Consider the following 24,572-nt stretch of genomic DNA (forward strand, 5'->3'; position numbering starts at 1 on the left):
CGGCAGCGGCAAGATCAACAACAACAACAGTACCGAAAGGGGGCGTAACCTTTGTCTCACATGTGATGTGATATAAAACTTCAGAAGATCTGTCCCGAGTATCCCGGTGTATTGTACGGTTTGAATTCTGATTTTACTGAATTTAATAACTTAAATTCACTACATATTCAACATTTGCAAAAGAATCTTTTATTATTTTATTCGATTAAAAGATGAATAAGGTGAGAATTGTGAGATACATACATAAAGATCGTTACATAATTTCTGTTGTAGATTTATTTTATTTTTTAATGAATTATTTTTCTTATTTTCTCAGGTGCCAACAAAAAACGCAATGGCAGGGGTCAAACCTGTTCAAAATCCAACAAAAAATTGGTTTCTAACAAATGCCGGGCGTCGATTTACGCTTGGAGCCGCTGTAGTTGCAGGAGCTACAACATTTTGCATGCACTACGTCCCAAACACGTTTCTGCTGGACAAATATAAACAATTCTACCAAATGTTTAGGTATATGAATTCGATTGAAACTAGGATAAATTCAATAATTTTGTTATTTCAGAGGAGTTTCCGAGGTTGAGGTTGAGCCGTACATTGCGAAACTCGGAGAAGAAGTCATGGATAAATTAGGCTTCCACAGAAATGACAAACAACTGTACAGATACTTCACTGCCTACGGATTTGACGCGCTGCATCTCGGAAGTACATTCTCAAAATATGGAGTGCTAGTTGGAGTGCCTTCAAATTTTTATTTTAAATCGAAAGCCGACATCGAGTACAACAACATCACTGTAAAAAAATAATTATCTATCCTTTGTCCAATTGTAAAATAATTATGTGCCCAGGTGCAAGGGGAACCCATCAAACAAAAATCCACCCCTGAAGACAAGGACCAGTTGCTTGACTCTCTGATTCTTAGCGACAAGGCCAAGCAGTTTGCTCTTGGCGTCCAGATTTACGAGGCCAACACTGCTGAGATTTTCAACCAAAGCATCGCTCCCTCAGCGTCCATCGTTGCCTACTACACTTTGTCAACTCATTTCAACCAGAAGTTTAATGGCTACGCAAGGCCAGTCAGCTATAGAGCATTTATGTACACCATGATAGGTAATTTATGATTTCTTTTATTCTTAAAAGTGGACAAATATGCCACTGAAAAATGATTTAGTGCAAAGAAAAAAATTTGTGAGGATATCGCGATTTAATTCAGTTTCCTAAAAATTCTTAAACCGTTGGATTGATCAGGACCAGTGGGATCAAAATCAAGCGAAATCATGAAAATTTGTTGATTTTTTGTTTGGAAATTTAGCAAAAAAAAAAACGGCAAGGTGGCGCATTTTGGCACAAAACCGAAGCAATCGGCGCGTTTCATCGTATTTTTAAGTTTAAAACCGAATTTTGCCTGTAGGCGAATTTAAAAAATTAATAAAAAACTTTAAAAAATAACGCAGATTTTGGGGGCGGGGGTGGCCAAGGGGCCTAAAATACGTAGAATTTTACGGCGAGTCTCAACAACTTTCTTTTTTACTGTATGACCCATAGCAGCCGGGTTATTAATTTTTAAATTCCAAAAAACGTGATTTGTGACATTTCAAACTTTAGTTTTTGGGGCCCAGGCGGGTCCCTGTGGGCCGGAAAGTGCTCAATTGAGTTACCAATCAATGCCCCTGGGTAATAAGGTTCGCCCATGTGTGGTTTTCCAAAATCGGACCATTTTTCGAATTTGTACAAATTTTTCCTGCCAAACTTTTGAAAAAGTCGAAATTTTTGCGTTTTCTTTTTTCTTAAAATTCGGCCGCGTGTCAGATCTTCGACCACAACCCCTCATCGGACAGGTCTCAGGGAGGGGTTCGACCTCCGGTACTCAAACGACCTTTTTCAGGGCACTCCGACCTGAGATCCGCTCCAAGGTTAATTATTAATGCTTTTTCGCTAATTTCGAACACATTATTTGGCGATATTTGATGGCAATTTTTGATCCTTGCTTGTCACTGTCCTTCCTCGGGTTGCGCGACCTGAGGAACTTTTTGTGGTTTCGCCGCTTATGGTCAATTTTGCTGCCTCGACAAAGGGTCCAAGGGGCGGAAGCTACGTGTTTAATGGATCTAATTGCCAAAAACCTATTTTTCCAGGGGCTTTTGTGACTGGCGTGTACTATTGCCTTAGAGAAGTCAGCACGCACGCAATGGAAAAACAAGCAGATAGGAAGGTTGCGAAGCTCGGGCTCGAACACGCTGAAGGTGGAGTCGAATACTACTCGAAAATTCTGCAAAGGAACAAGGTTCTGCGGAGAGTCATGGGCAGCAAGGGCGAATCCTTGTTCACTGTCTCTGGGGATGTTGAAAGCCTGGTATTCACGCCTCACGTGCCAATCACCCAGAGGCTAATCAGTTGTAAAAAGATTGTGGAAGAATTAAATGCAAATCCCGGCTTGGCAAAGGTGACAAAGGCGCCGGAAAAGTCAAGCAAAAGATTGTCGCCTATGTTTATGGGTAGCAACACTGAGGAAGTGCAATCGGAAATGAATAAGATGAATAAGTAGGCTGCTGGAAATAAATAGTTTTATGCATTGATATTTTTAGTTTTTCTTATTTTTTTTTGGCTTTCTAATTTTCTGAATTGTTAAGTGTGGTACAAAATGTGGAATAATACTGCTGGAAATTTTCCAGCATGCAGAAATCTGCTCTTTTCATTATCTTGATTAATTAAAGGTAAAAAGGGTATTTCTGGTTCAGGTGAAAAGAAAAATAAAATAAATGATCCGCGGAACATGCTTGAGGACCACCCCAAAGGTCAGATAAGACCATCAGAGTCGAACCCCGGCGTCAGGGAAGCCATCACGTGATGGTGGCCACTTCAACGTCGGTTCGATCTACAAAATCTGCACACCATTAGAACGGCCAAGCATAAATTCGACCCTGTAGGAGCCATCCGGACGTAGAGGAACGAAATTTTGGTCAAAGGTGAACGAAATTTGTGCTAGCGAAAATTGTTTTATTTCAATGAGTACGATTTGCATCGCTAGTTCCATATCTTTGCTGAGCGAGATGACGGAGAGCACATTTGGCTGCTGTGCTTTTGGCAATGCGATAGTTGCGTCCAATGCCTCTGAAGACACCTTGTCCAAATACTTCCACAGACACTCTAACCCTTCGACCATCAGCAAGTTTCTCGGGTTTCCTAGAAAATAATCAATTAGTTAAAAATCTGATTCAATTCACTAAATCGATAAAAAAAATTACCCAAACTTGGCGGTTTCTGGTTCTCGCTCGAGGAGTTCTCTGATTGGCGATTTAGGAACGTGAGCACTGAAGAGTTCCAGCTCTGGAGCCATCATGGCATAATATGTGTGCCAAACAGCGTTCAGCGACATTCCACTGTCCAGAAAAATGGCACCAGCGACAGATTCGAAAAGATCACCAAGTGCTTTCGGAACCTCAACATCTTCTACTTCAGAAACGTCGCTTTCTCCAAGAACGTAGTACTGCAATAAATTCTGTTTAAAAGCAAACCCTATGGGAACAATTTTGTATATACCTGAGGAGCAAGGCAATGGTTGTTTGCCTGCTGGAGCCGGACAAACCTCTGGATTACTTCAGCTAGCCCAGGTGAGAGGTGCAGGAAGAATTGATGGAACCCGTGTCTCACAGCAAGTACGGCGAAAATTGCGTTATTTACAAGTGCAGACCGGAGATCAGTGAGCGCCCCTGGCGAGTGCTGCCTCTCGTCCTCATACAAGTACCGAGTTATTAAGTAATCTGTACAAAAATGAGATAGGTTATAATAAGTTATAAATACTGGAGATTTTTAAAATGAAAATAAGTCACGTTTTAAATTCAATCTTGGCATGGGTCATCAGATTTCGATTAAATTTAGTGGTGTTTCCCCAGTTGACTGATTTTAAGTAGAGTGCTTTTAGGAACTAATAAGTATACCAACTTATTTTTAGCCATAAATCCCAACCAATTTCAAAAAGCCAATTTATGCCTGGTTTTAACCTCAGGCTGGTCAAAATTCGGTGCATTCTTGACTTATGACCACTTGGCTAAGCTGTTAAACATTTAAATTATAACATTTAGTTGAACGCCAACATTTTCAATTTCCCTCTCACACACAAGTGAAAATTTCGGAAGACCCGTGTCAAAAGGCGGTCAATATAATTTAGGGCATTAGTACCTAGAATTGCATCACCCAAGAATTCCAGTCTTTGGTAACAGTCGGTCAGTCTGTTGGGACTGTAAGACGCGTGGCTCATTGCTTGCAGCAAGTAAGCCCTGTCTCGAAATCTGTACTTGAGCCTTGCTTCAAACTTCTCAAATCCGTACATCATATTTTCCAGTTCACCTTCAGGGTTGACCACGTTCCTCAGCAGTGGGGATGGGGGTGGATTCACCTTTCCGTACTTCTGCTCGGATAACCACACTATTAATCAAGCATTTCTCTCGCGTTTTTCCCGTCGCGCACCTGATTATCACTGGAATCTGTCTCCTTGGGCAGAACTCTGATTCCCAGCCAAGACATGAAGAGCAAAGCCCCTCTCGGACCGCACGCGATCAGGTATGCGCCGATGAGGGCTTCGACGCAGTCGGCCAGGCTCTTGTCTGGGATTGAGTGTTGGGTAAGCAGGTTGTACGGCACGAAGGGAAGCAGGTGCTCTGAGTCGGCACAGTTGTCGTGTTGCAACGAGTCCAGTTCGTTCTTCTTCTCCCACACAATCCTGGGGGGTTTTATTTAAAATTTGATGTCAACCATGAACACAGGTGGAACATTGTGCTAACTGTTAAAAACGGATTTAAAAAAAAACAGTTTTAGACAATGCATAATAAAATAAATCGATTGGCGTTCTGAAAAAAATCCTTTGAGGGTTCGTTCCGGATTTTGAAAGTTTTTAATGACTGTAATCGTAGTGGGTCGCAAGACGGCTTTGGCGGTGTCTGACAAAATGTACACCAACAATCAGTCATAAAATATAAAAAAACATGTTTGCACGTTTATCGGACATTCTTGGCGAATTTTGAGAGTACAAAAACTCATTTTGAGTTGGTTAAGGTATTCATTGAACCCAATCAAACGGACACCAAATTTGAGATCATCGGTCAAGGTCACCAAGTCTCATTTTCAAACATTTTCTAGTATTTTATGGATTTTGAAAATTTTAAAAATCCGAAACGCTCCTAAAAATTGATTTAAGGGTACATTTGTACTTGTGTGAAAATTTCAAGGTGGTTTTTGGCTTTTATTTTGAGAAAATTTAATTTTTCTTATAAACATGTTTTTTTTTAATTTTTGCAAAAATGTTGCAAGCGCCAAATCTTTGGTTCTAATCGTCAGAAATGCAAAAATTGAACACCACTCGGCTTGGCTTGACTTCTGAATGGTTTGCTAACCCTTCACCCCCTACTGGCTATTTATTTTCATCTTTCAAGTCGAAGAGTCAATTTTAAAAAAATTTTACATCTGGAATTTGGAAATTCGAAAAATATATATAATATACACTAGCAATTTATGAATATCAATTTTCAAAGCCTTACTTGTTAATGGTTTCGTCATCGAGATGTCTGAGCATGGCAAGATCTTGTCTGTTCCAAAGGCCTGGTGGAACCCCAGCTTTGATTAACGCCTTTTCCAGTCTCCACGGCACGTAGTAGCAAGGAGGCAGCCAGTTGTCATGCGGCTCGAATTTAGTGGCGATCATTGATCTGCCAAACTGCTTTTCCCGGCCTAGACGGTACAGTTGCAGATTGCTAACCTGCAGGAGAATAATTAATAAATTAACTCCGAAACATTTGGCATGGGGAACTCACTTGTTTTGAGCGCAAGTGACTAAGTTTGCCCTCGTGAATATTCTCGTGTGAGCAGTACAAATAGGTTGTGATGGCGTATTTGAGAAACGAATCGCCGATGGTTTCCAAGCGCTCCAGGTTGATTCCGTCGTTGGCATTTGACATGGTCAGCGCTTGCAGGAGGATGCTTGGACTGGGTCCTGGATGATCCTCCAAAGTGGGCTGCTCGTCAAACGAGAAATCTATATTTACGATTAGCGTGTCACCATATATAAATTTTTTTAAAAAGCTCTTACTCAGTTTTTTTATAGTAGTTTCGTCGTGAATTTCGCCTGCGTCCTCTCTATTAGGGATTTGGACCGGTCCTTCTGACAAGCCAATCACGTCCGCGCTTCCCTCAACAATGGCATCAGCGAGTTTTGTAGAACTTTGCATTATTTGGTGGCGGTGAATATTTTCATTTTTGTAATCCATGATTTTTCGCTCGATAACCACAGTTGCGTCAGAAGGGAGATACTTGTCGCTGTCCAAAATCCTATCTCGCTGGGTTTCGACTATGTCCTCGTATTTCTTCTTGATTCGCTGCCAGTCGTGGCCCAAATCGGGCCAGTCCCAAGCAAAGCTGTCCTCGGGCTCGGTGATCACCTCGTTGGGCATGACGAAAGAGGGTCCGTCATCGAAGGCCTCGGCCACGTGGTCGCCCTTGAACTCTATTCTCAGTCCGTCTGGATGCGCCGTCTGGATTGGCTCGTGGTCCACGACGTAGTCCAACTCGTCAGACAATTCGGAAAATTCGTCCTCGGAATTGTAATCCGAGTAAGAGTTGAAGGTGCCAAAGCCGCCGTCAGCGACGCTGGGGCTCGGCATGATGGTGGGCGAGCCGTAGCGAACTTTGCCGTGGCTTTGGATGCCCGTGCCCCAGTCTTCTCCGACGGGTCCGTCTGCGATCACCTCCCCTCCGGACAGCATGGTCAGATTCGACGGCAGGTCGTCGGAAATCATGTCGTCAGTGATGCTATCACAGTCGTCGTCGTCGTGGTCGGCAGTCACCATTTCATTGGACCACGTCCCGATTTCCAGCCAGGACTTCCCGCCCTTTACTTTGCCATCATCTGCTTCGATCTTGTTCTCCGCCGATTTTTTCTCTTCTTTTGGCTCTTTGGGCTTGTCGAGAATGGCGGGCAACTCTGGCACCGTTTCTTTCTCTGCTTTTAGCGCCTCTCGAGATCTCTGCAGAACATCCGCCAAACACCAGCCAAAGTCAAGCGGGGGCCAGTTGAACTCTGATGGCAGCTGCGTGAAGCCAAGGCCGATCTCCATGGCCACTTTGCACCTCAGCTCGTCAGCAAGAAGCAGCCCGTTGACCCTAAACAATCACTTTGCATTTAAAATTTTGAAGGCTGTGTCGAGGAGAGATTACATGCATGATCTGATTTTTTTTTTAATTAGTTGTTTCTCATATTGGGAAAAATAAAATCAATTTTGACAAGTGGAAAATGATAAGATTCACTTCTGAGGCCAGACAAGACCATCAGAATAGGTGAGAAATCGAACCCTGGTGTCAGAGTAGCCCTCAAGCGATTGATAGCCACTTTAACGACGCCTGAGGAGCTCTGTATCGGTTTAATCTGCAAGATCTGCACATCATTGGAACGACCAAGTCAAGAGCTTTCAGACTGTATGCAGTTCAACCCTTCGAAAGCCATCAGGGCGCTCAGGAAACACCCTGATCTCATATGGAGGGACAATTCCGGGAAAAAACCGCAATCGCACTTCTCGGCAACTTTAAAAGAACCCTAACAAACCTCAAAACCAATCAGACCATAAATCAAACCTCTTGTGAAAACATTCTATGTCAGTGCTTTCTTGATATGTCAAGAAAATGAATAAATTTTTAGTTTCTTTCATTGGTTTAAGTTGCACGAGAATTCCTTCCTCAAGTAAATTAATTTATTACCTGTACAAAATGCAAGGCAAACAGACAGCTTGTCTCCACAATGAAGCTGGGAAGGGATGAAGGGCGCATAGCTCAGCGACTAAAATTTGTTTCTGTTCGAGATTCTCCCTCTTATTCCTCTTTGTGTGCTCACTGCTCACTGGAAGGGCGACGCCTTTTCGGTTCACGTACCTAGAACAGGCAGGTTTGTGTAGTTTGAACTGGAATAATAATAATAAAAAAACTACCTTGGTGTGAGAAAGTTGAGGCGTGCTGATGTGTGGTCTACGTCCAACAGCGGCTGGTCAACACACTTTATTTTCAGGCCGTATTTTGCCAAGTAGTAGTCTTGGAAAGTAGCGTAGTCCTCGCCAGGAAATTCAGATTTAGGCGAAAGGTTGGCGCAAATTTCAGCCACATAAAAATACTGCAAAATAAAAGTTTTAAGGGTTGCATTTGATTTCTACCCGTTTTTTTTAGCAATCAATCTTGAGCAAGAAATAAATTTTTCCATTTCTCTCCGGTGAAAATCTAAAATTTGTAGTCTGAGTGGACAGAAATTCCTCTACTGTGCAGATTTTTTACTTTTAAATAACATTTGCTGCCTCTGACAATTTTTCAACTCGAGTTCATGAGCAAATATTTAGAAAATCATTGAAAACTGAGGCGCAAACATTGCCTGCAAGAAACTGGTACAAATTGAAAAACTCTTCGTAATTATGTTAAAACGCGGTCTCACTTGGGGTTGGTCTTGGTTTCTGTACCAGGGCATGACAACTGCGTCCTGGTATTTCGCGGGGTCAAACACAAAATTGGAGCGCTCCTCCTCAACGACTTCAGTGGGAAGCATTTCTCTTTGTAGCCAAATTAGATCGAGGAATTCCCAGTCGACTTGCAGCTCTGGCTGCTTCTTCATGGGCACAATGTAATAAGAATTTTCGGCAGACTCAGGGCCGAAAATCATAAGGTGCTTTTGCAGTCTCAGCACGCTGGAGAAAGTGTAGTTGAGAAAAGCAACCACCTTTTCATTCTGCTCTGCAGTCAAGACCACTTTTGTGGGACAAATGTCGAGTGATACACTCACTTCTCCGGATCGGGTGAAAATTGGAAAAGAGCATATCTACCAAAAAAGGTTAATTAATTGTTGGCAAAACAAATATTTGAGCCCACCTTAGGAATGGGTTTCAAGGTTAGGATTCCAAATCCTTTCGGAGAATCTTCTGGAGGGTAAATCTTCCTGCCCCTTGTGTTTTGCTCCTCGGGCAAGGGACAACTCAGTTTCAAATTGATAAAGTACAAGTATGCACCCTCGCATGGTTCAGGTCTGCACTCCATCAGGGAGTCAGCCACCTAGTAGACGAAAAATTAATCAGTAACTATATCCAATTCAATTTAAATACCTTCTTGAAGTAGTACTGCCTTCTTTTGGTGGAGCCTGGCCTGTACTCCACGGCGTTCTCTGTGTCCTCCTCTTCCTCTTCGGTTATTTCTTCTTCGTGGTGGTTCAGCCCGAGTTTCTCTTGCTCCTGAGCCAGGAATTTTTCCTTCCCAACCGGCTGCAGGTCAAGGTCAAGTTCGCCCATTTCAAAGAGACATTTGCAAAGATCCAAAGCGGCCAAGCGTCTTGCAAATGATTTGGAGATAGTGAGAGGGCCGGCCACTTCTTTTTTAAATGGCGAGTTGATTGGCAATCTCAGACGACACCTGACTTTGCCATTCACTTCCTCGTAGCACCACAAAGGAGTCAGCCTCGTAAATGTGTCAGAAGGCAATTTGGAACAGTATCTGCAATATTAACTTGAAATAGAATAAATTTATTTTTGAATCGTCAGTTTATTCCTATGTAAAAATTGACAAAAGTGCCAATTTTGGCTCAAAACCCGAGATATCGACGCGTTTCGTCGCGGGGAGGCGTATTTTCAAGTCAGAAAACAAACCCAGCAGGTAGGTGAATTAAAAAAATAATAATAAAAACAAACACATTAAAAATAGCGCAGATTTTAGGGGCGTCGACGGCGGTGGAGGCGGGCGGGGGCGGAAAAGGGGTCTAAAACTGTACGACCCATGCCAGCCGAGTTATTAATTTTTGAAGTCCAAAAAACACGATTTGTCATTTCCAATTTTTGTTTTTGGGGTAGAGGTGGGGCCCACCTTTTAATGTACCAATCGATGCCCCTCGGTGGAGAATGTTCATCCATGTGCAATTTTCCAAAATTTGACCATTTTTCACATGTTTACAATTGGTTTTCGGTCAATTTTTCGAAAAATTCAATTTTTTTAAGAAGCCACTTATTTAAGGTAGAAAGGATTGTTTCATAATGAATATCAGACCTGTTGACTAAAGCCATGGCCCCGCAAGTGGCGATAGAGCCCCGTTTTCGATCACCGCTAGGGTTAAAAGGCTCCACTAATGAGCAAAGCGCGTCAGCTTGCTGTTCGTCTTCCTCGTCAGGCTCATTGTTGTGGCATCTTGAAAGCAGGAGCTGTGCCAAAATTTCAGTGGTGAATTATTTGAAAATAAATATTAGGGACAAACTTTTTCCAGGCAAATGGCATTGGCCCACTGATCCACGTATTTTCCGGACGCGTTTTTCTCCATCAAGGTGAGGTAGTAGGCATTGCTCACTTTAGCCCTGCCCCTAGACTGCACCATTGATTTGAAGCTGGAGGGAGGATCGAATCGAATCACCAAATTGCATTTAGGCAGCTCAACACTTTCTTCGACAATTGGGGTGCACACCAAAAGGTTACAGTCACGAAGACGAAATCTGAAATTCATTTGTTGAAAGGGTGTGAAAAGAGGACAACATTACAAAATCAAGATACGCTTAGCATTTGATATTTAACACCTGTTTAACGTGAACAAATATTTAATGTCCAAGAACACTTTTTATCTTTTAAGCTAACAAGAATGCCTATAAACGTTAAAAGAACATTTAAAAAACTTCAAGAACACCTATTTATCGTGCAAGGACATTTTTAAACATGCAAGAACAACTTTTAAACGCGCAAGAACGCCTATTTAACGTGCAAGGGGGCGCCCGACATGCCAGTCCGGCCCCGAATTAACTTTTTGACATACCTTTTGAGCACTTCCTCTTGCTTCCTGTACTCCTTTTCAAGGTCCTTGACTTGCTCTCCCTCTTCGGCCAAAGAAGCAGTGAATTGAGGCATAATCGACGCTAATTCGGGTATAGCAGTTTTGGCTGCACTGAGGAGATTGTACAAAACTTGAGCAGTGAATCGTCGCGAGACAAAAACTAGGCCACAGAGAGGCTCGGCCTCGCCATCCATGGGAATAAAAAAATTGGGTGGCCTTCTGAACTTCCTTGGGGATCCCCGGAAGTTCAGTCTTCCTCTCCTGAAACCCCTTCCTGCCCTTTCTTCCACCTTAGGCTGACTAGATTCCGCATTCGTAGATTCACTTTTCTCTACTGTCTCTGGATTGTGTCTCCATCTTAAATTCAGGTTATGAGGCGAGTCTTTGTAGTAAGAAAGAATTTCTAAAAGTCTGAGAATTTTGTGGCTGGAGAACTTCTTGATGGCTTCGCTTTCTTCGAACTGCTGAAACTCATTATCACAGAGAGCTCGAACTTTGATTAGCAGCGTGGAGATCATGCACAGCAGAATGTAGTGACGCTCGTATTTTGTTTTCACTTTCAGATTTTCAACTCTCAGAAGCAAAACAAAAGCTGCCCTGTCTGCACACCATGCACCTGGAAAAATGTTGTTTAAAACTAAAAATATCATATGCATTTTAACTTAAAATGGTCGGTTGCTTCACAAAACTTCACTAATTTAAAAATAATGAGCCGGTTTGTTTTTTATCTGCTAAAACCGGAATTTTATGAAGTTTTCTTTATCGAAAAATCGTCCACCAAATTCTCTGAGAGCGGTGATTCATAGAAGAGGGCGTAACTCGCGGTAAAACTAAAATGGGAAATTTTAAAACGCGGATATTTAAAAAATTAGGCGTGGCTCGCATCGCAAAGCGTGGGAAAATTAAAGAATCTGACCTTTCCTGATTTAATTCTCCAATTTTTAAAATTATTTGATGATCCGAATATGAGAAAAGACTAGATTTTGCACATCCTTACCCATTGTATCGACAACAAACTGAAGATCATCCAGGACTGCAAGTGGCATGGATTTGGGGTCACCAATTTCTTCTTCGATGAAATCGCCGTAAAGAGAAGCCAAGTCGTAAACATGGTCAACAAGAAATGCTCTCGCCTCTTCAATCAGCCGATTAATTTCTGCTGCCACGGGGCACTGGCTCAAGTGCAAAGATGATTCTACTATAGACTCGTGAGGATGAGGGTAATATCTGAATATTTAAGTATTAGCTAAAAAAAAAGAATTATTTATTTCTTTACCTGAGAATTGACAAAATGTCACTAGCCGCTTCTACCCTACACTTCATTTTAGATTCAAGTAGCACAATTTGGGCTTCCAACTGAGCTGGATCGGAACACTTTGCTTTGCTACCCAACAGAGATGTGGTCAGGCCTAAAATCCTTGGACGCCTTGGCATTTTGTTAACTAGCTGCATCAGCTTTGCAACACTGCTATCCTCACGGAGGGACAAGTGACATTGATCCACAACTAGGAGTTGTATTGAGTTCAAGTCGAGAACTTCTTCATTGTGTAGCTCAATCAATTTTTCGCTGGAGGTGACAAGGACCTGAGGAACAATTAGATACATATAACCAAATACTAGTCAATTTGTTGAAAATTACCCTTGAGCTGCCGATTTCATCCGAGTCCTCCAATTTAGTAACGTCAAGCGCCGAGAAGTCTGAGATGTCCTGAAAAATTTGCTCGGCACACGAGACGTCGTCCATGACAATTACACATAGCTTTTTCCTAAATAAAATTGTCCGTTACGTGCTCATTTTATCATTGTAATTTTTTTAATTGCCGCACCAATCATGGTAGCTCGCAAAGCAGTTGGAAACTTGGAGAACTACAAAATTTTGGGCAACTCGACTTGTCAAACATAAGATGACGTCGTTTTCCTCAATCACATCCAGCAGCTCAACCTGCGACAAGACAGTAAATTCACTTGAATTCAGTCAACTATGCGCTCTGCTCACTTGGTATTCCTTCGGAGTAAAAGATTTCGTGTATATGTTGTCATTAAAGAGGATAATATGAGGCGGTATCCGCCTCGATGGTTGCGAGAATTGATGTGCCATGTTCTGCTGAATTAATTTCTAACGGCACAATTTAAAAATAAATATTTACACTAAAGTCATACATAATAGCTTTTGATCTGCCAACTGTTATCAACAAACACTGAAAAATGCCTGTTTGCCAGTTTTTTAAGGAGAGGGGGGCGTGTCGTTCATATTTACATCAAAGATCGTGTTGACCAACCAATCTGAAATTCTTTAATTTGTTAAAATCGACATTTTTTCTCTCTATTTATTCTTTAAATAAAATTCAACTGTAAAGACGTATTTTTAAACTACATTAAAAGCACACTTTCACGGTTTTTGCATCAGAAAACAATGTTAAAATATTTACCTAGATTATTTGCATTATTTGTCATGTTGGCACCTTCGGCATTTCATTGTTCGTGACGTAATTTGGTAAACTCATTATCCGTCTCGCTCATAATCCTTTTTAGTCCCTGTTTTCCTGTCGGTGTAAAATGTCGAAAAACTACAAATCGAGTGTAAAGGCGGACACCGATGATGTCGAGATCAAAAGCAAATTCGACGCCGAGTTTCGACGCTTCAGCGTGAACAGAAACGAGTCGCAGAGCTACGAAGCCTTCAGAGCCCTGCTGGAGAAACTTCACGCCCTTGGGACGGAACCCTTCCTCATCAGCTACACAGACCCCAGGGACGGCGACCTTCTGCCCATTAACAACGACGAGAACTACGGGCGAGCGTTGAAAAGTGCGAGACCCCTGTTGAGGGTGTTGGTGCAGCGCAAGGGCGAGTCTCTCGAAGAGTTCAACGGCTACGGCACCAACAAACCCAAAAACCTCATTTCCCACCTGTTGGGCACTCCAAAACCGAGGGCCCACCACCTTGCGATATCGAACCCCCACGATTTTAGACAGGTTGGTGTTAAGAATTGATATTTTGTGGGAATTACGTAATTAAAACATTTTATTTACGCTTGTTGCAGGTTTCACAAATTATCGATGTCGACGTAGTCCCTGATACGTGCAGAAGAGTGCGACTTTTGAAACACGGCTCGGACAAACCGCTGGGCTTCTACATCCGCGACGGCACCTCCGTGCGAGTGACCCCTTCCGGCTTGGAGAAGGTGCCAGGAATCTTCATCTCAAGACTGGTGCCGGGCGGCTTGGCGGAGAGCACGGGTCTCTTGGCGGTCAACGACGAGGTGCTCGAGGTCAACGGCATCGAGGTCAGCGGAAAGACTTTGGACCAGGTCACGGACATGATGGTGGCCAACAGCAGCAACCTGATCATCACGGTGAAGCCGGCAAACCAGCCGAGGCCGCAGACGGTGCTGCCGAGGCGAGGCTCCTTCTCTCGCACGTCGCAGCTGTCCTCCGACTCGGCGCACTCGGTGGCCACCGAGTCGGACAACGACCCGTTCGACCAGGACGAAATCGTCGACCTCACGGGCATGGTGCAGGACGAGTCGAAAAGCAACGCCACCGCCGACGACAGTGCCGTCATGCACCTGTGAGACAGAACTCTGCAGGGCGCCCGTGAGCTTCCCTGATTCACGCATTCCAGACTGTATAATGGTTTTAATTTTTAGACAAGACTCGTGTATTATTGTCACGTTTATATGAGTATATTTTGAGTACCAATGAAAACGGCGCAGCTTGCGAAAGCACCTATTCTCAGCCGGCAATATCAAAATGAATAAACAATCAATCGATCGGTGTAGTAGTGCTATCCGACAATATCATTGTGAACGCTTTAAGCAATATTTTTCGCCTAAGACTATTATTGTAACTATACGGAGCTAATAGATTAATTTTAATAAGAAAAATCCTTGTAGTTTTTGTCATCGATCAAACTATGTAATAATTTCTGGGATTACGTTTAATCTATTTTTAATTATTTTTACTTCGGTTTCCAATGTGAGGGAATTTTATTTTACATTATTATTTACGACAGTGCCTATCGATACCTTCCGCAAGGAACCTGGAGGGGGCGTGCCCAGCGGGAAATTCTAAAAGGAAAAAACGGACATAAAGAGGCGTGTGTCACGCCTCTATTTCTAAGTAAATTCCCTAAAATCGGCCTAGATCCAGAGTTTGAAGATAGTTTTATTTATTTCCCAGACCGGTACAATACCAGAGCAGAAGGTTCAGAAGAATGCCAGTGACCAATCAGAGAAGGGAGCGGGAGCGGTGATCACTGATTGGATGAATAGCTGGTCTAACTTTGAGATAGCAGCGCCACAGCGACAGCCAGTACAAGTTTCCTTCTTCCGCTGATGATCAATCCCTTCTTTGATTGGTCGTTTGCGTTCTTGTGGCACTTTTTTCTATGTTCTAACCAATAGTGCCGGTTGCTTACGTTCCCGCCAATTTTCGGCACGTCTAGATTTGGCTGCCTAACCAAATTCAACCCTCAGGAATCGATAGAAACTTGTAAAAAATAAACCTGTGCTATTTTTAGCGGTTTTTGGTCTTAAAGGTGCCTTAAGAACGCCGGCGACCAATCAGAGCAGAATCCTGTCTCAATCTTTAAAGACTAATCAGAGGAACTTATTTCTAAGTTTTGACCCATTATAACGGTTTTGTTTATAATTCCTGCCAATTTTCGGCACGTTCTGACGAATCGCTGATCGAGGGATTCTCCTATTTCGACCGTCAAAAATCAATTATGGCACTTTTTCGAAAATGAAATCAACCAAGTACTAAATAGAGAGTGTCCCAATTTAGTCTTTTTGTCCGTTGTCATAAATTATTAATCCGCGCTGACAACGAACAAAAGTGGCACTAAGCATCACACTAGGGAAGCTTCCTAATGAAGTCACAAGGAGCAGCAACGGCAAAATTGCGCGCCTCATGTTGGCGCAAAAATCAATAAAATCGTATAGTGTACGAGCGAGTGCCGAGCCGCGTCAAGCCAAAACACAGTGTGCCCGCCGACTGTGTCCGCAAACGCTTATCTCGCGGCCTCTCTCGAACGCGCAATAAGCTCTACTGCGGAAATTCGCCGAGCAAGCACGCGTTTCGACAAATCAAGCCGAAGAAGCAGCCAGTTTTGCAGCATGGGGCGCGACGAGTAGGTGCTGACGCACTTTCCCATGAAAGAAAAGACCAAGGTCACCGATTAACTCGCCAGACCTCCTCCCACGCTGCACCTGAGCGACCCTGAAAGGTATTAGAGGCGTGTGAAATTCCTGTCTGCTTACTCAATTAGCTTTGTCAATTGTTAACGGAAGTGTTTCTTTATTTGCTTGATGATTTTGCGGTATTGTTTAATTTTTGGGGCTATAGTGTTTGGGAAAAAGCAGCAGGCTCGTACTGCTGCGCACTTCAAATGAGATTTCTTATCTATAAACTATATACGCGTCCTTCGAAACTTTAAATATGTATTTTAAAGAGAAATAACTAAATATTTTCATCGTTTTATATAGGATTAGTGTTTATCGGAGCAAAACAATAAATAATTGACGCTCCAGAACCTATGGAATTTAATTATAGGTAATTTAAACCGTTTTATAATTGCGTCTAAAACGCTTTAAAGTGGATACGCACCGCTAAATTTGAAAAATAATTTAAATTTTCTCAGATAATTAGGAAAGAGCTAAAATTACCAATCAATTGAGCAGCAATTACTGTTACTTATTGAAAAATCACAATTTAGGGAATTTTCATAAAAATCTCGCAAACCATTGGATGTAATTTAACCCTTTAATTCTATCGAGAAATTTGGCAAATTATGAACTATGTTAACTGTTACACTTCTGTAATGGTTTTATTATTGCAAATTTGAGAGATTAACATAAAAAATGCGCCTTTAAGATCATAAATTTTATTGCAGCAATAACAAAGGCAATTTTAATCTTCACGCTTACAATTATTTTTATTCCTATCGCGATCAGTTCCCGCGTAGTTTGATCCACAAAAGTATCGTTGAACTCAATTTTATTCTGTGAATCCGAAAATTAAGTAACAAAAAATTGACCGCACGCATCGCAGTGTGAATCACGCGCGCGAGACCGTGGCAATGAAAAAGCGCACGTGAAGCAGAAATGGCAACAATATCGTATATATGTAGTGCTTGGTCATTGACTCGATCGCTCGAGCCGGGCTTTGCTTGCGGGACGAGCCCATTGGTGTTACGTCAATCTGGTCGGCGGCTCGGCGCTGCTGGAGAGCAACTGGAGAGGAGGACCGCGCGCTCCTGCCTCGCTCGCGACTCGCGCTCGCGAACCCTCGGTCACTCGGTGCGCGTCGAGTTTGACGACGGCTGTGATTTCTCTCTGTGTGATTCGAAAACAATTATGTGATTGGTGATAATCTATAAACAGTTAATTCACTTGTTGCCTCTGTGACACACACTGCGCGGTCATGCTCTCGATTAGGAATATTCTCGCCAGGGCCCGTAATGTGGCAGGTAAATTCGACTAACTGCTTATTCTCACCTTGAGCTTGACCTGTTTGAGACCTAAGTAAGTGGCAGTGGAAATATTTGCTCTGTTGCTACTTGGCGATTGGAGCATCTTAACGGCTGCTTTAATTTGTTTGTATTTACAAGACAATTAAAAAAGCTACGACGTAAATAAATTAATACATATTTTAACCTAGTTATTCAGTTATTTCTCAATCCTTTTTCCTGTCTTTCGTGTGCAATTGCGGTTTAAGAGTCGTTAAGAAATTAATGATGCAAACGTTGTTGGGTACAAGTCCTTCACCTTTTGATAATGACGTTGAACATGATCTCAGCAATAAATTTCGTGCTTTCGTGCCTGCTTTGCCCAAACTCAAGCAACAAAATATATATTATATCCATGCAGCAGTTGAACTCATTGAGCAAAGTGTGCAATTAGACGAGCTAAAAATAAAAGCGCATGTTTGTTGCAGCGAATTCCGTCCGAAAAATGTCTTCGTGTGCTGCGGAGGCCAAGACCAAAGTGGTGCACCAGCCACCCAGTCTGCTCGCCTCTCTCGGCTCCCTTTTGGCCGTCATCAGCACCGCGCTTATTTTCTTTGCCGCGTTCCGCAACACCCTCACATGGTACGTATATACACATATAATGGTCACGCGCACGCCGTAATTTTCCCCGGGGGAAATTAACTGCGATTGAAGATGCTTCGCAGTGCATCATTACACATAAATCAATCGCAAAATCTTTAACTGATTGAAAAATATCTCCCTAAAATTCACCAGATTCATAAGCCCTTTTAGTGTTTGAAGCCACCTACGTAGATGGCACCACCGTATACTTTGCATTTTAAGGCATTTTTGCGCTATTAATTCTGACTAAATCCTGCCACTGTGCAATCTTCACTTAATACATTTTCTTTTGAGACGCGCTGAAAACCAAAGTAGCTTAAGCAAATCACCGTAGAATCGTGAAAACCTCTATTTTTTTAAATAAAAAATTATCTCCCAACGTTTCTACGGCGAATGGCTGGACTGATGTTTGTTTCCAGCACCTCCATAATGAAATAATTCTAGAATCAGAACGCACATCAGCAGGATTCAGTCTTAAATCGCAGCGCAAGCACATTAAAATCGAAAAAAACCGTTCTGGTACCACCTCTAATTTTATTGCAAACATTGAGGAAATTCTTTAAAGCAAATCTGCACTTTCAGGCACTTGCAACGCTTTTGGGGCGCCTCGGGCGACTTCTGGCAGTCGCAGTGGGACCGCCTTTTGGACACTTTTGGCGAAGACCCGCTCGCTTTTTGGGTTTTCGGCACCACAATTCTCACCATGGCCGTCTACTGGTTGGTCGGCGGAATTTACATTTTGCTTGACGTAACCAACCGGCCCATGTGCCTGCGCAAATACAAAATCCAGCCGGGCACCAATGAGCCGGTGGATAAGCCCCGGTTGTTCAGGGTCCGTTCCAGAAAAACTCCGAAATCTAATAAAGATTGTAACATACGGAAAACCTCATTTCAGGTTCTGAGCCAAGTTCTGTTCAACCAACTGGCAGTTGGCATCCCGACTGCCTACTTGAGCTTTTCCCTGATGGAATGGAGGGGCTACCCACCGCTCAGGGAGCTTCCCACCTTTCACTGGGTGCTGGCTGAGATGGCCTTTCTCATTTTGATCGAAGAATTCGGTTTTTACTACTCTCACAGGTAATTTCTATTTAATATAGTATAGCCCAGGAATTTCATTTTCGACAGTGCTAATCGATTCCTTGAGGGTCGACTTTGGTTGGACAGTCAAATCATTATTATAGGCCGTTTTTGACTAAGTTTCTGAGCACACACCAATCGATTCTTGAGGGTCGAATTAGGTAAAGTGGATATTCTTTGCCGACCAAAAAGTCGAGCGCGACATACAAACTTTTTTCCCGCCAAATAATATGAATGCGAGAAGTGCGCATGCGTCAAAGCTAGTTGGAGCACTACTTGCAGAGAAAGCGCCTGTACGAAAATGACTTCTATATCAGATACAGCTAGCTCTGACGCATGCGCACTTCTCGCATTCATATTGTTTTGGCGGGAAAAAAGTTCACACGTCGCACTGCACTTTTTGGTCGGAAAAAAATCAACTTAACCTAATTCGATCCTCAAGAATCGATTGGTGCGTACTCAGAAACTTCGTCAAAGACGGTCTTTAATGGTGCTGATTGTTGCTGTGGCGCTGCTGTCACGATCTTACTTCCAATCAGAGAACACCGCTCCCTCCACTGATTGGTCGTCGTTGGTGTTCCATAAGGCTTTTAGTTCAAACTTCAATCCAAAAAGCCGCCAAAATGTAACGGGATTTAGCTGTCCAACTTAATTCGACCCTCAGAAAACGATTTATACTGTTGAAAATGACATTCCTAGTGCTATTTTTTAAAACTACATCCAAATAACGTAAAATATCTCATACACAGCCAATATTTTAAATTATATATTTTTGTAGGCTTCTGCACAGCAAAAACTTGTACAAAATCATCCACAAGAAGCATCACGAGTGGACTGCGCCAATTGCGGTGACTGCCATTTACTGCCATCCGATCGAGCATATTTTCTCAAACCTGGTGCCACCGTTTCTCGGCGTGTTCATTCTCGGCTCGCACCTGGCCACCTCTTGGCTCTGGTTCTGTCTGGCCATCCTCTCTACCCTGAACGCTCACTCAGGGTACCACTTGCCTTTCTTTCCCTCGCCTGAAGCCCACGATTTCCACCATCTGAAGTAAGAGCGGCTATTTTAATTACTTTCTTTTTACTGAAAAGGATATTTTTGTAGATTCAACCAGTGCTTTGGGGTCCTGGGAATTTTGGACCGTCTGCACGGCACAGACACAGTCTTTCGCAGTACTCAAGCGTACAACAGGCATCTGATGATGCTCAGCCTGTTGCCAGTCAGGGAGGCCTTCCCTGAAAACACGAAATGCTCCTCGAAGAAAAATAACTAGTTGCAATTTGGACACACAATATATCTCTCAACAGACTCGATATTATATTATTATGTTGAAATCACTAAAAGTTGTAATTAATTCTAACGCTGCTGGCTGGCTGAATGCAAAACGCGTAAATGTGCGAAATAAGAGTAATTATTTTGGGATAAACACATTGTAAAATTTTGATCGTTTTTAATAAATTCATGAATGTTGATTGAGAAAATGCCCTGGTGCAATGTAAGGCTTGTAAGGTTAGTAATAGATTTTTCGTGTAGTCCTATATCTCGGTGTAATAAGAAAAATATTAAATAAAAATGGGGGACCTTCTTACCAAAAGCCGTAAATTTAATATTATTTATTCTTTTTTTAAAGAACCTCTGCACAGCACTTCCCGTGGGCTAAGAGCTCACTTGGAAATTGAAATCAAATTGAAGAAAGTGAAATCAAATTGCGCCGATCGTCCCATTCAATTCAACTATTCTCTGACCTTTCTAATGAATAGATCGCAGTTAGATGTGTAAATTTTATTTCGACGTCTATCACGACCTTGAGATAAAAAATGCGCGCGCGTCATTCTTTGCAAGTTGGAATAAATGCCAGGGGTCACAGTGTCAGTCACAATCAATGCTGTATAGTGAACGAGATAGTCGATACAGTTTAAATTTGTGATGATATATGCAACCGTCGCAGTACCCGGGCAACGCAGGTTGCATACACTTCAAAACGAACAGGGGCTTACGTCCATATTCGAGCTACGGAGAAAAGTAAAATCGGTTTGTAAAAGGGTTGAAATTTAATTTATTTTGCCAGAATGTGCCATTTGTGGAAATAGGTGTTTGTTTATTTCCAATTAAAATGATTACTCATCGATTTCAAAGAGCTAACCATTAAAAAAATGATTGATTTTTTTCTTTAATAATACAATTGGATTATCTAGGAAAAACGACCACTGAAAGAGGGCTTAACTCGCGGGAATTTTGGAATATGGGCGTGGTTTCCAGGCAAATTAAAAATAAGGCGTGGGACGTGTCGGAAAGCGCGGGAAAAATTGAGAACTTTGACGTGTTTAGTGAAAATTGATGCGAATTTTTAATTCCATGGCCATTGTTTTCGAAAAATTAAAAAAGAAGCCGTGGAAAATTTCGAGAGGTGAGGGATGATTAAAAAAATTGCAAGAGTTTTGAAATGGGGAAATATTTCCAGGGAAAAGAGAGGGCGTGGCTCGTTTTGCATAGCGCGGGAAAGAGGTTTTTTAATCGATTTTTCAGCTAAAATCCTAGTTTTTTTTAAATTTAATTTAATTTTCTTTATTTGTATTACACAGCGGTACAAAAATCGAAGCTTCTCCATTTCTGTCCGCGCATTTACAAATGAGTCTTAAACAACAAAATAATTAATAGCAATAAAGAAGAAACATAGTGTTAACATTTCGTTATGTTTGTGTTGCAAGCGAGTGTGCATGTTTTGCTACATCCCAAATCCTCGATTTACTGGTTTTAAAGAAATAATTAATTTTTAAACTTCTCGTTTCTTACAGCTGACAGATTAAACAGTCAATCGGCATTTCACATCCCCATGTTTGAAAAGGCGACTTTATTTTCCGAATTTTTCCGCGCGAAAATCCCCTCGGTTACTTCTGCTTTCCCCCAAGAGATGGTGCAGTGATCAACGCCGGCGCTTTTCCGCGTTGGTGCTAAAATCTGGTGGCATATCGGCATGCACGTCATCATCAGCATCAGCAGCAAATGAGTTGCGACTCGTCGGCGTCAGCGCTTACGAATTCGCGTTATAAAAGCATAGCCGGCGCGCGAGCGAGCACTGCTCAATATTTATTGTGACAGTGGCGCAGATTGAATTGGGTGCAAAAATTGCATTAAGCAGGGAAGACGCGATAGAAATATTTTCGCCTGGCGCGTTGTATTGTTACATTGTGCTGGCACGGAATAACAGGCGGTCGGCAGGCGCACAAAAACGCGCGGTGAGACGTGAGATGATAAAATCAGCAGAAAATTTGCATCGGCGGATTCGATCATTTTACCATTCTACTCGTGAATCTGAATTCAATGCGTGCCTACGGGCAAGCCAGAGAATGTTTTTCTGCGGCCTTGGCTAGAGAGAGAACGAGAACGAGAGAAAGGCCTCCCTGGGGGAAATGTTTTGTTGCGCGCCTTGGAAATGCCGCAGAGAATGTTTAAAAGCAACACTTGCCAAGATTTTTCATCATTTCTTCCTCTCCGCTCCTCGTCTAGCAAACGCATTGAGGCGAGCGAATTCGTAAATTAGTTTGGCTGCGGTCGAGAGAAAGAGAGATAGAAAAACACAGTATTCGCGCCTTGGCTTTCATGACATGAAAATATTATTTTTGCAATTCCGAGTGACGGAAATTCTTGCCATCCATCATGCTAATTAGATTTTGAAAAGAGCAAGTCTTAAAATACAGCACAAATTTGAAATATCCTGCACAGCCGTGTTTTAGAACCATAAATAATGAGAACGAATAAAGAATTTCTGGGCATTTTGAAAATAGATTTTGTTGCAAACCTTGTAAATTAGTAATTTAATCAGTATTCGCACATATTCTCTAAAAACCGTTGCGATTGTGACACATGCTGTGATACATATTTAATTTTCTGGAGTACCACGCCCCCATTTTAAAATTCCCGCGAGTTAAATGTCTGAAAACGTCCGTCGTCCGTCAGGTTCTATGATTTTCCCGCACTTCGGGAAAATTCCCACGGTTTCTTTGCTTCCTATTCAAACATTCTCACGAGTTTTCTAACATAAAAGTCAGATTTTACGGTTTTCCCGCGCTTTGCAACACGTGCCACGCCTTCTTTTCAGTTTTCTAGGGATCGCCACGCCCCTATTTCAAAATTCCCACTAAGTCGCACCCTCTTCCCGTGGTTACTGTTAATAGAGAATGCAGAAGACGTAATTTACGCAACAAAAAATTGCAAATAATTTTAAAAAATATTACAAATTAACAGTAAAGTGCACTTTATTGCCATCATATATATAAATGACAGAGTCGCTGCATGCATTTGTAAGAATTGATTTCGAGCCAAATAAGCCTGCAGAGATGGATGAGCTCCCCGCGGAAATGCCATGCATCATTGTCAGCGTCAAATTAAATTTATATTACACATGTCTGCGCTACATTTTTATTTATAGGACTGCGCGCGCGGACACTCGAGTGTGTGTGGTGTGTGCTGAGCCAAGCAAATATTTCAGTGTCGCACAATGGTGCGCCGCGAAATGCATTTGCACCAGAAGTGGGGGTAGAAAGCAGAATTTTTTTCTCGGAGCGCATCATCGCATGTCAAAGGGGGTGCAGCTTTTTCCGCACCCCGACCGATCCAGCAGAAAAGAGACATTTTTTGTTGCCCGAGGCACTACTGTTCCGTCTCAAAGAAGATATTTACTTTTGTTGCCGACTTTCTGACAAAGCAAGGAAAAGCGTTGTTTTCAATATGTCGAGTCAGGAATTTTTCTAGTATTGATGTTTATGAGATCTTTTTTTTGTTGGTCAAACAAAAGGAAAACGAAAATGTTGTTTTTATAAGCTGAGCGGATTGTGCGAAGGAATTTAATAATAATGGCGGATCAAATGCGAAAATGGAGGGAAATCGGCTCAGATTTGTAACAGACAAAGAGAATATATAATTTATTTGTATGCTGGCCAGATCTGTATAATACGCACTGAGCGAAGAGTCTGAGAGCTTTTATCGCACTTCTCTTGGAACCAATCCGACTAATTAAAAGGGATAAATCAAAGAAAGAGAGACCAAAGGTCGGTGAATGGATAAAACTTTCGCCAGTGGCACATTGAAACAATAAGAACTTTCGACGCGTTGAAAGATTTTCATTTTTCGCTTGGAACAATTTACAAAGACGAATTTTCCAGTGGAGCAGACTCAATAATAATATCATATCACTGATATTGCTTGATTCCGAGTGGATGACGATTTATTGCATTCTCAGCAGAACTTTCAACATCAATATCGCGGAATGCAGTTTCAATCATTGTGGCATTAAGGGCGAAAGTTTATGAGCCAATTTAGAAACGCTTTGGTCGCCGTTTTTTTCTTTTCAGGCCACCGACCGTTATTAGTTTTCCGCAAGCAGTACAGTTTCAACAATCATAAACCAATATTGTTGCGGCAGCAGATCAAAGAGTACGAGGACAGTGATTTATTCCTTTTCTCAGCTTCGCCGTATCTATTGCGGGCATCGCAGCAAAAGAAAGAAAACGTCTACATCTATGTTGGTGCAACATCCACCAGTCGAAAAGGAGAAAGAGTGATTTGTTCACAAGTTCCCGGGGGAGATC

At 42.2% G+C, this 24,572-nt stretch overlaps 4 protein-coding genes across 7 annotated transcripts; 3 read left to right on the plus strand and 1 right to left on the minus strand.

The window, feature by feature from the left end:
- Positions 1-53: 53 nt before the first annotated feature.
- Positions 54-2,570, plus strand: LOC135945019 (transmembrane protein 177). 2 transcript variants are annotated; one of them, XM_065492369.1, is made up of 5 exons: positions 54-113; positions 317-507; positions 560-788; positions 843-1,104; positions 2,130-2,570. In XM_065492369.1, exons 2-5 carry the CDS (start codon positions 335-337, stop codon positions 2,537-2,539), a joined length of 1,074 nt encoding a protein of 357 aa, XP_065348441.1. In that variant the 5' UTR covers positions 54-113; positions 317-334; the 3' UTR covers positions 2,540-2,570. The 2 variants fall into 2 exon arrangements, with proteins under 2 accessions (XP_065348441.1, XP_065348440.1); XM_065492368.1 differs by having other exon boundaries at positions 68-221.
- Positions 2,571-2,970: 400 nt separating this feature from the next.
- On the minus strand, positions 2,971-13,014 carry Dcr-1 (Endoribonuclease Dcr-1). 2 transcript variants are annotated; one of them, XM_065492365.1, is made up of 21 exons: positions 12,813-13,014; positions 12,643-12,758; positions 12,456-12,582; positions 12,093-12,400; positions 11,814-12,043; positions 10,799-11,432; positions 10,253-10,484; positions 10,048-10,199; positions 9,117-9,501; positions 8,887-9,066; positions 8,456-8,836; positions 7,965-8,143; positions 7,738-7,908; positions 6,077-7,146; positions 5,802-6,022; positions 5,529-5,746; positions 4,462-4,714; positions 4,174-4,402; positions 3,535-3,755; positions 3,240-3,481; positions 2,971-3,177 (listed from the first exon to the last, which is right to left on the minus strand). In XM_065492365.1, the coding sequence occupies exons 1-21, from the start codon at positions 12,912-12,914 to the stop codon at positions 2,997-2,999; spliced, it is 5,832 nt and encodes a 1,943-aa protein (XP_065348437.1). In that variant the 5' UTR covers positions 12,915-13,014; the 3' UTR covers positions 2,971-2,996. The 2 variants fall into 2 exon arrangements, with proteins under 2 accessions (XP_065348437.1, XP_065348436.1); XM_065492364.1 differs by having other exon boundaries at positions 4,174-4,405.
- A 284-nt stretch (positions 13,015-13,298) lies between these two features.
- Positions 13,299-14,700, plus strand: par-6 (partitioning defective protein 6). Its single transcript, XM_065493535.1, has 2 exons — positions 13,299-13,789; positions 13,858-14,700. The coding sequence occupies exons 1-2, from the start codon at positions 13,373-13,375 to the stop codon at positions 14,386-14,388; spliced, it is 948 nt and encodes a 315-aa protein (XP_065349607.1). The 5' UTR covers positions 13,299-13,372; the 3' UTR covers positions 14,389-14,700.
- Positions 14,701-15,772: 1,072 nt separating this feature from the next.
- Positions 15,773-20,586, plus strand: LOC135945698 (fatty acid hydroxylase domain-containing protein 2). 2 transcript variants are annotated; one of them, XM_065493534.1, is made up of 6 exons: positions 15,773-16,043; positions 17,753-17,906; positions 18,489-18,738; positions 18,802-18,983; positions 19,762-20,034; positions 20,089-20,586. In XM_065493534.1, the coding sequence occupies exons 2-6, from the start codon at positions 17,770-17,772 to the stop codon at positions 20,255-20,257; spliced, it is 1,011 nt and encodes a 336-aa protein (XP_065349606.1). In that variant the 5' UTR covers positions 15,773-16,043; positions 17,753-17,769; the 3' UTR covers positions 20,258-20,586. The 2 variants fall into 2 exon arrangements, with proteins under 2 accessions (XP_065349606.1, XP_065349605.1); XM_065493533.1 differs by lacking the exon at positions 15,773-16,043 and adding an exon at positions 17,074-17,285.
- The last annotated feature ends 3,986 nt before the right edge of the window (positions 20,587-24,572 follow it).

This window comes from Cloeon dipterum, chromosome X (genome assembly GCF_949628265.1).
Source record: "Cloeon dipterum chromosome X, ieCloDipt1.1, whole genome shotgun sequence".
Classification (NCBI taxonomy): domain Eukaryota; kingdom Metazoa; phylum Arthropoda; class Insecta; order Ephemeroptera; family Baetidae; genus Cloeon; species Cloeon dipterum.

What these genes read in the sequence shown, in the direction of transcription:
- LOC135945019 (XM_065492368.1), top strand. An exon ending in CAATTCTACCAAATGTTTAG is followed by an intron (nt 508 to 559) that starts GTATATGAATTC and finishes TTGTTATTTCAG; the next exon opens with AGGAGTTTCCGAGGTTGAGG. An exon ending in ATTTATGTACACCATGATAG is followed by an intron (nt 1,105 to 2,129) that starts GTAATTTATGAT and finishes CTATTTTTCCAG; the next exon opens with GGGCTTTTGTGACTGGCGTG.
- Dcr-1 (XM_065492364.1), bottom strand. Translation starts at nt 12,914, where the DNA reads ATGGCACATCAATTCTCGCAACCATCGAGGCGGATACCGCCTCATATT. An exon ending in GACATTTTGTCAATTCTCAG is followed by an intron (nt 12,044 to 12,092) that starts GTAAAGAAATAA and finishes TTAAATATTCAG; the next exon opens with ATATTACCCTCATCCTCACG. An exon ending in GTCACTTGCGCTCAAAACAA is followed by an intron (nt 5,747 to 5,801) that starts GTGAGTTCCCCA and finishes ATTCTCCTGCAG; the next exon opens with GTTAGCAATCTGCAACTGTA.
- par-6 (XM_065493535.1), top strand. Translation starts at nt 13,373, where the DNA reads ATGTCGAAAAACTACAAATCGAGTGTAAAGGCGGACACCGATGATGTC. An exon ending in ACCCCCACGATTTTAGACAG is followed by an intron (nt 13,790 to 13,857) that starts GTTGGTGTTAAG and finishes CGCTTGTTGCAG; the next exon opens with GTTTCACAAATTATCGATGT.
- LOC135945698 (XM_065493533.1), top strand. Translation starts at nt 17,240, where the DNA reads ATGCTCTCGATTAGGAATATTCTCGCCAGGGCCCGTAATGTGGCAG. An exon ending in GGTTTTTACTACTCTCACAG is followed by an intron (nt 18,984 to 19,761) that starts GTAATTTCTATT and finishes ATATTTTTGTAG; the next exon opens with GCTTCTGCACAGCAAAAACT. An exon ending in CACGATTTCCACCATCTGAA is followed by an intron (nt 20,035 to 20,088) that starts GTAAGAGCGGCT and finishes ATATTTTTGTAG; the next exon opens with ATTCAACCAGTGCTTTGGGG.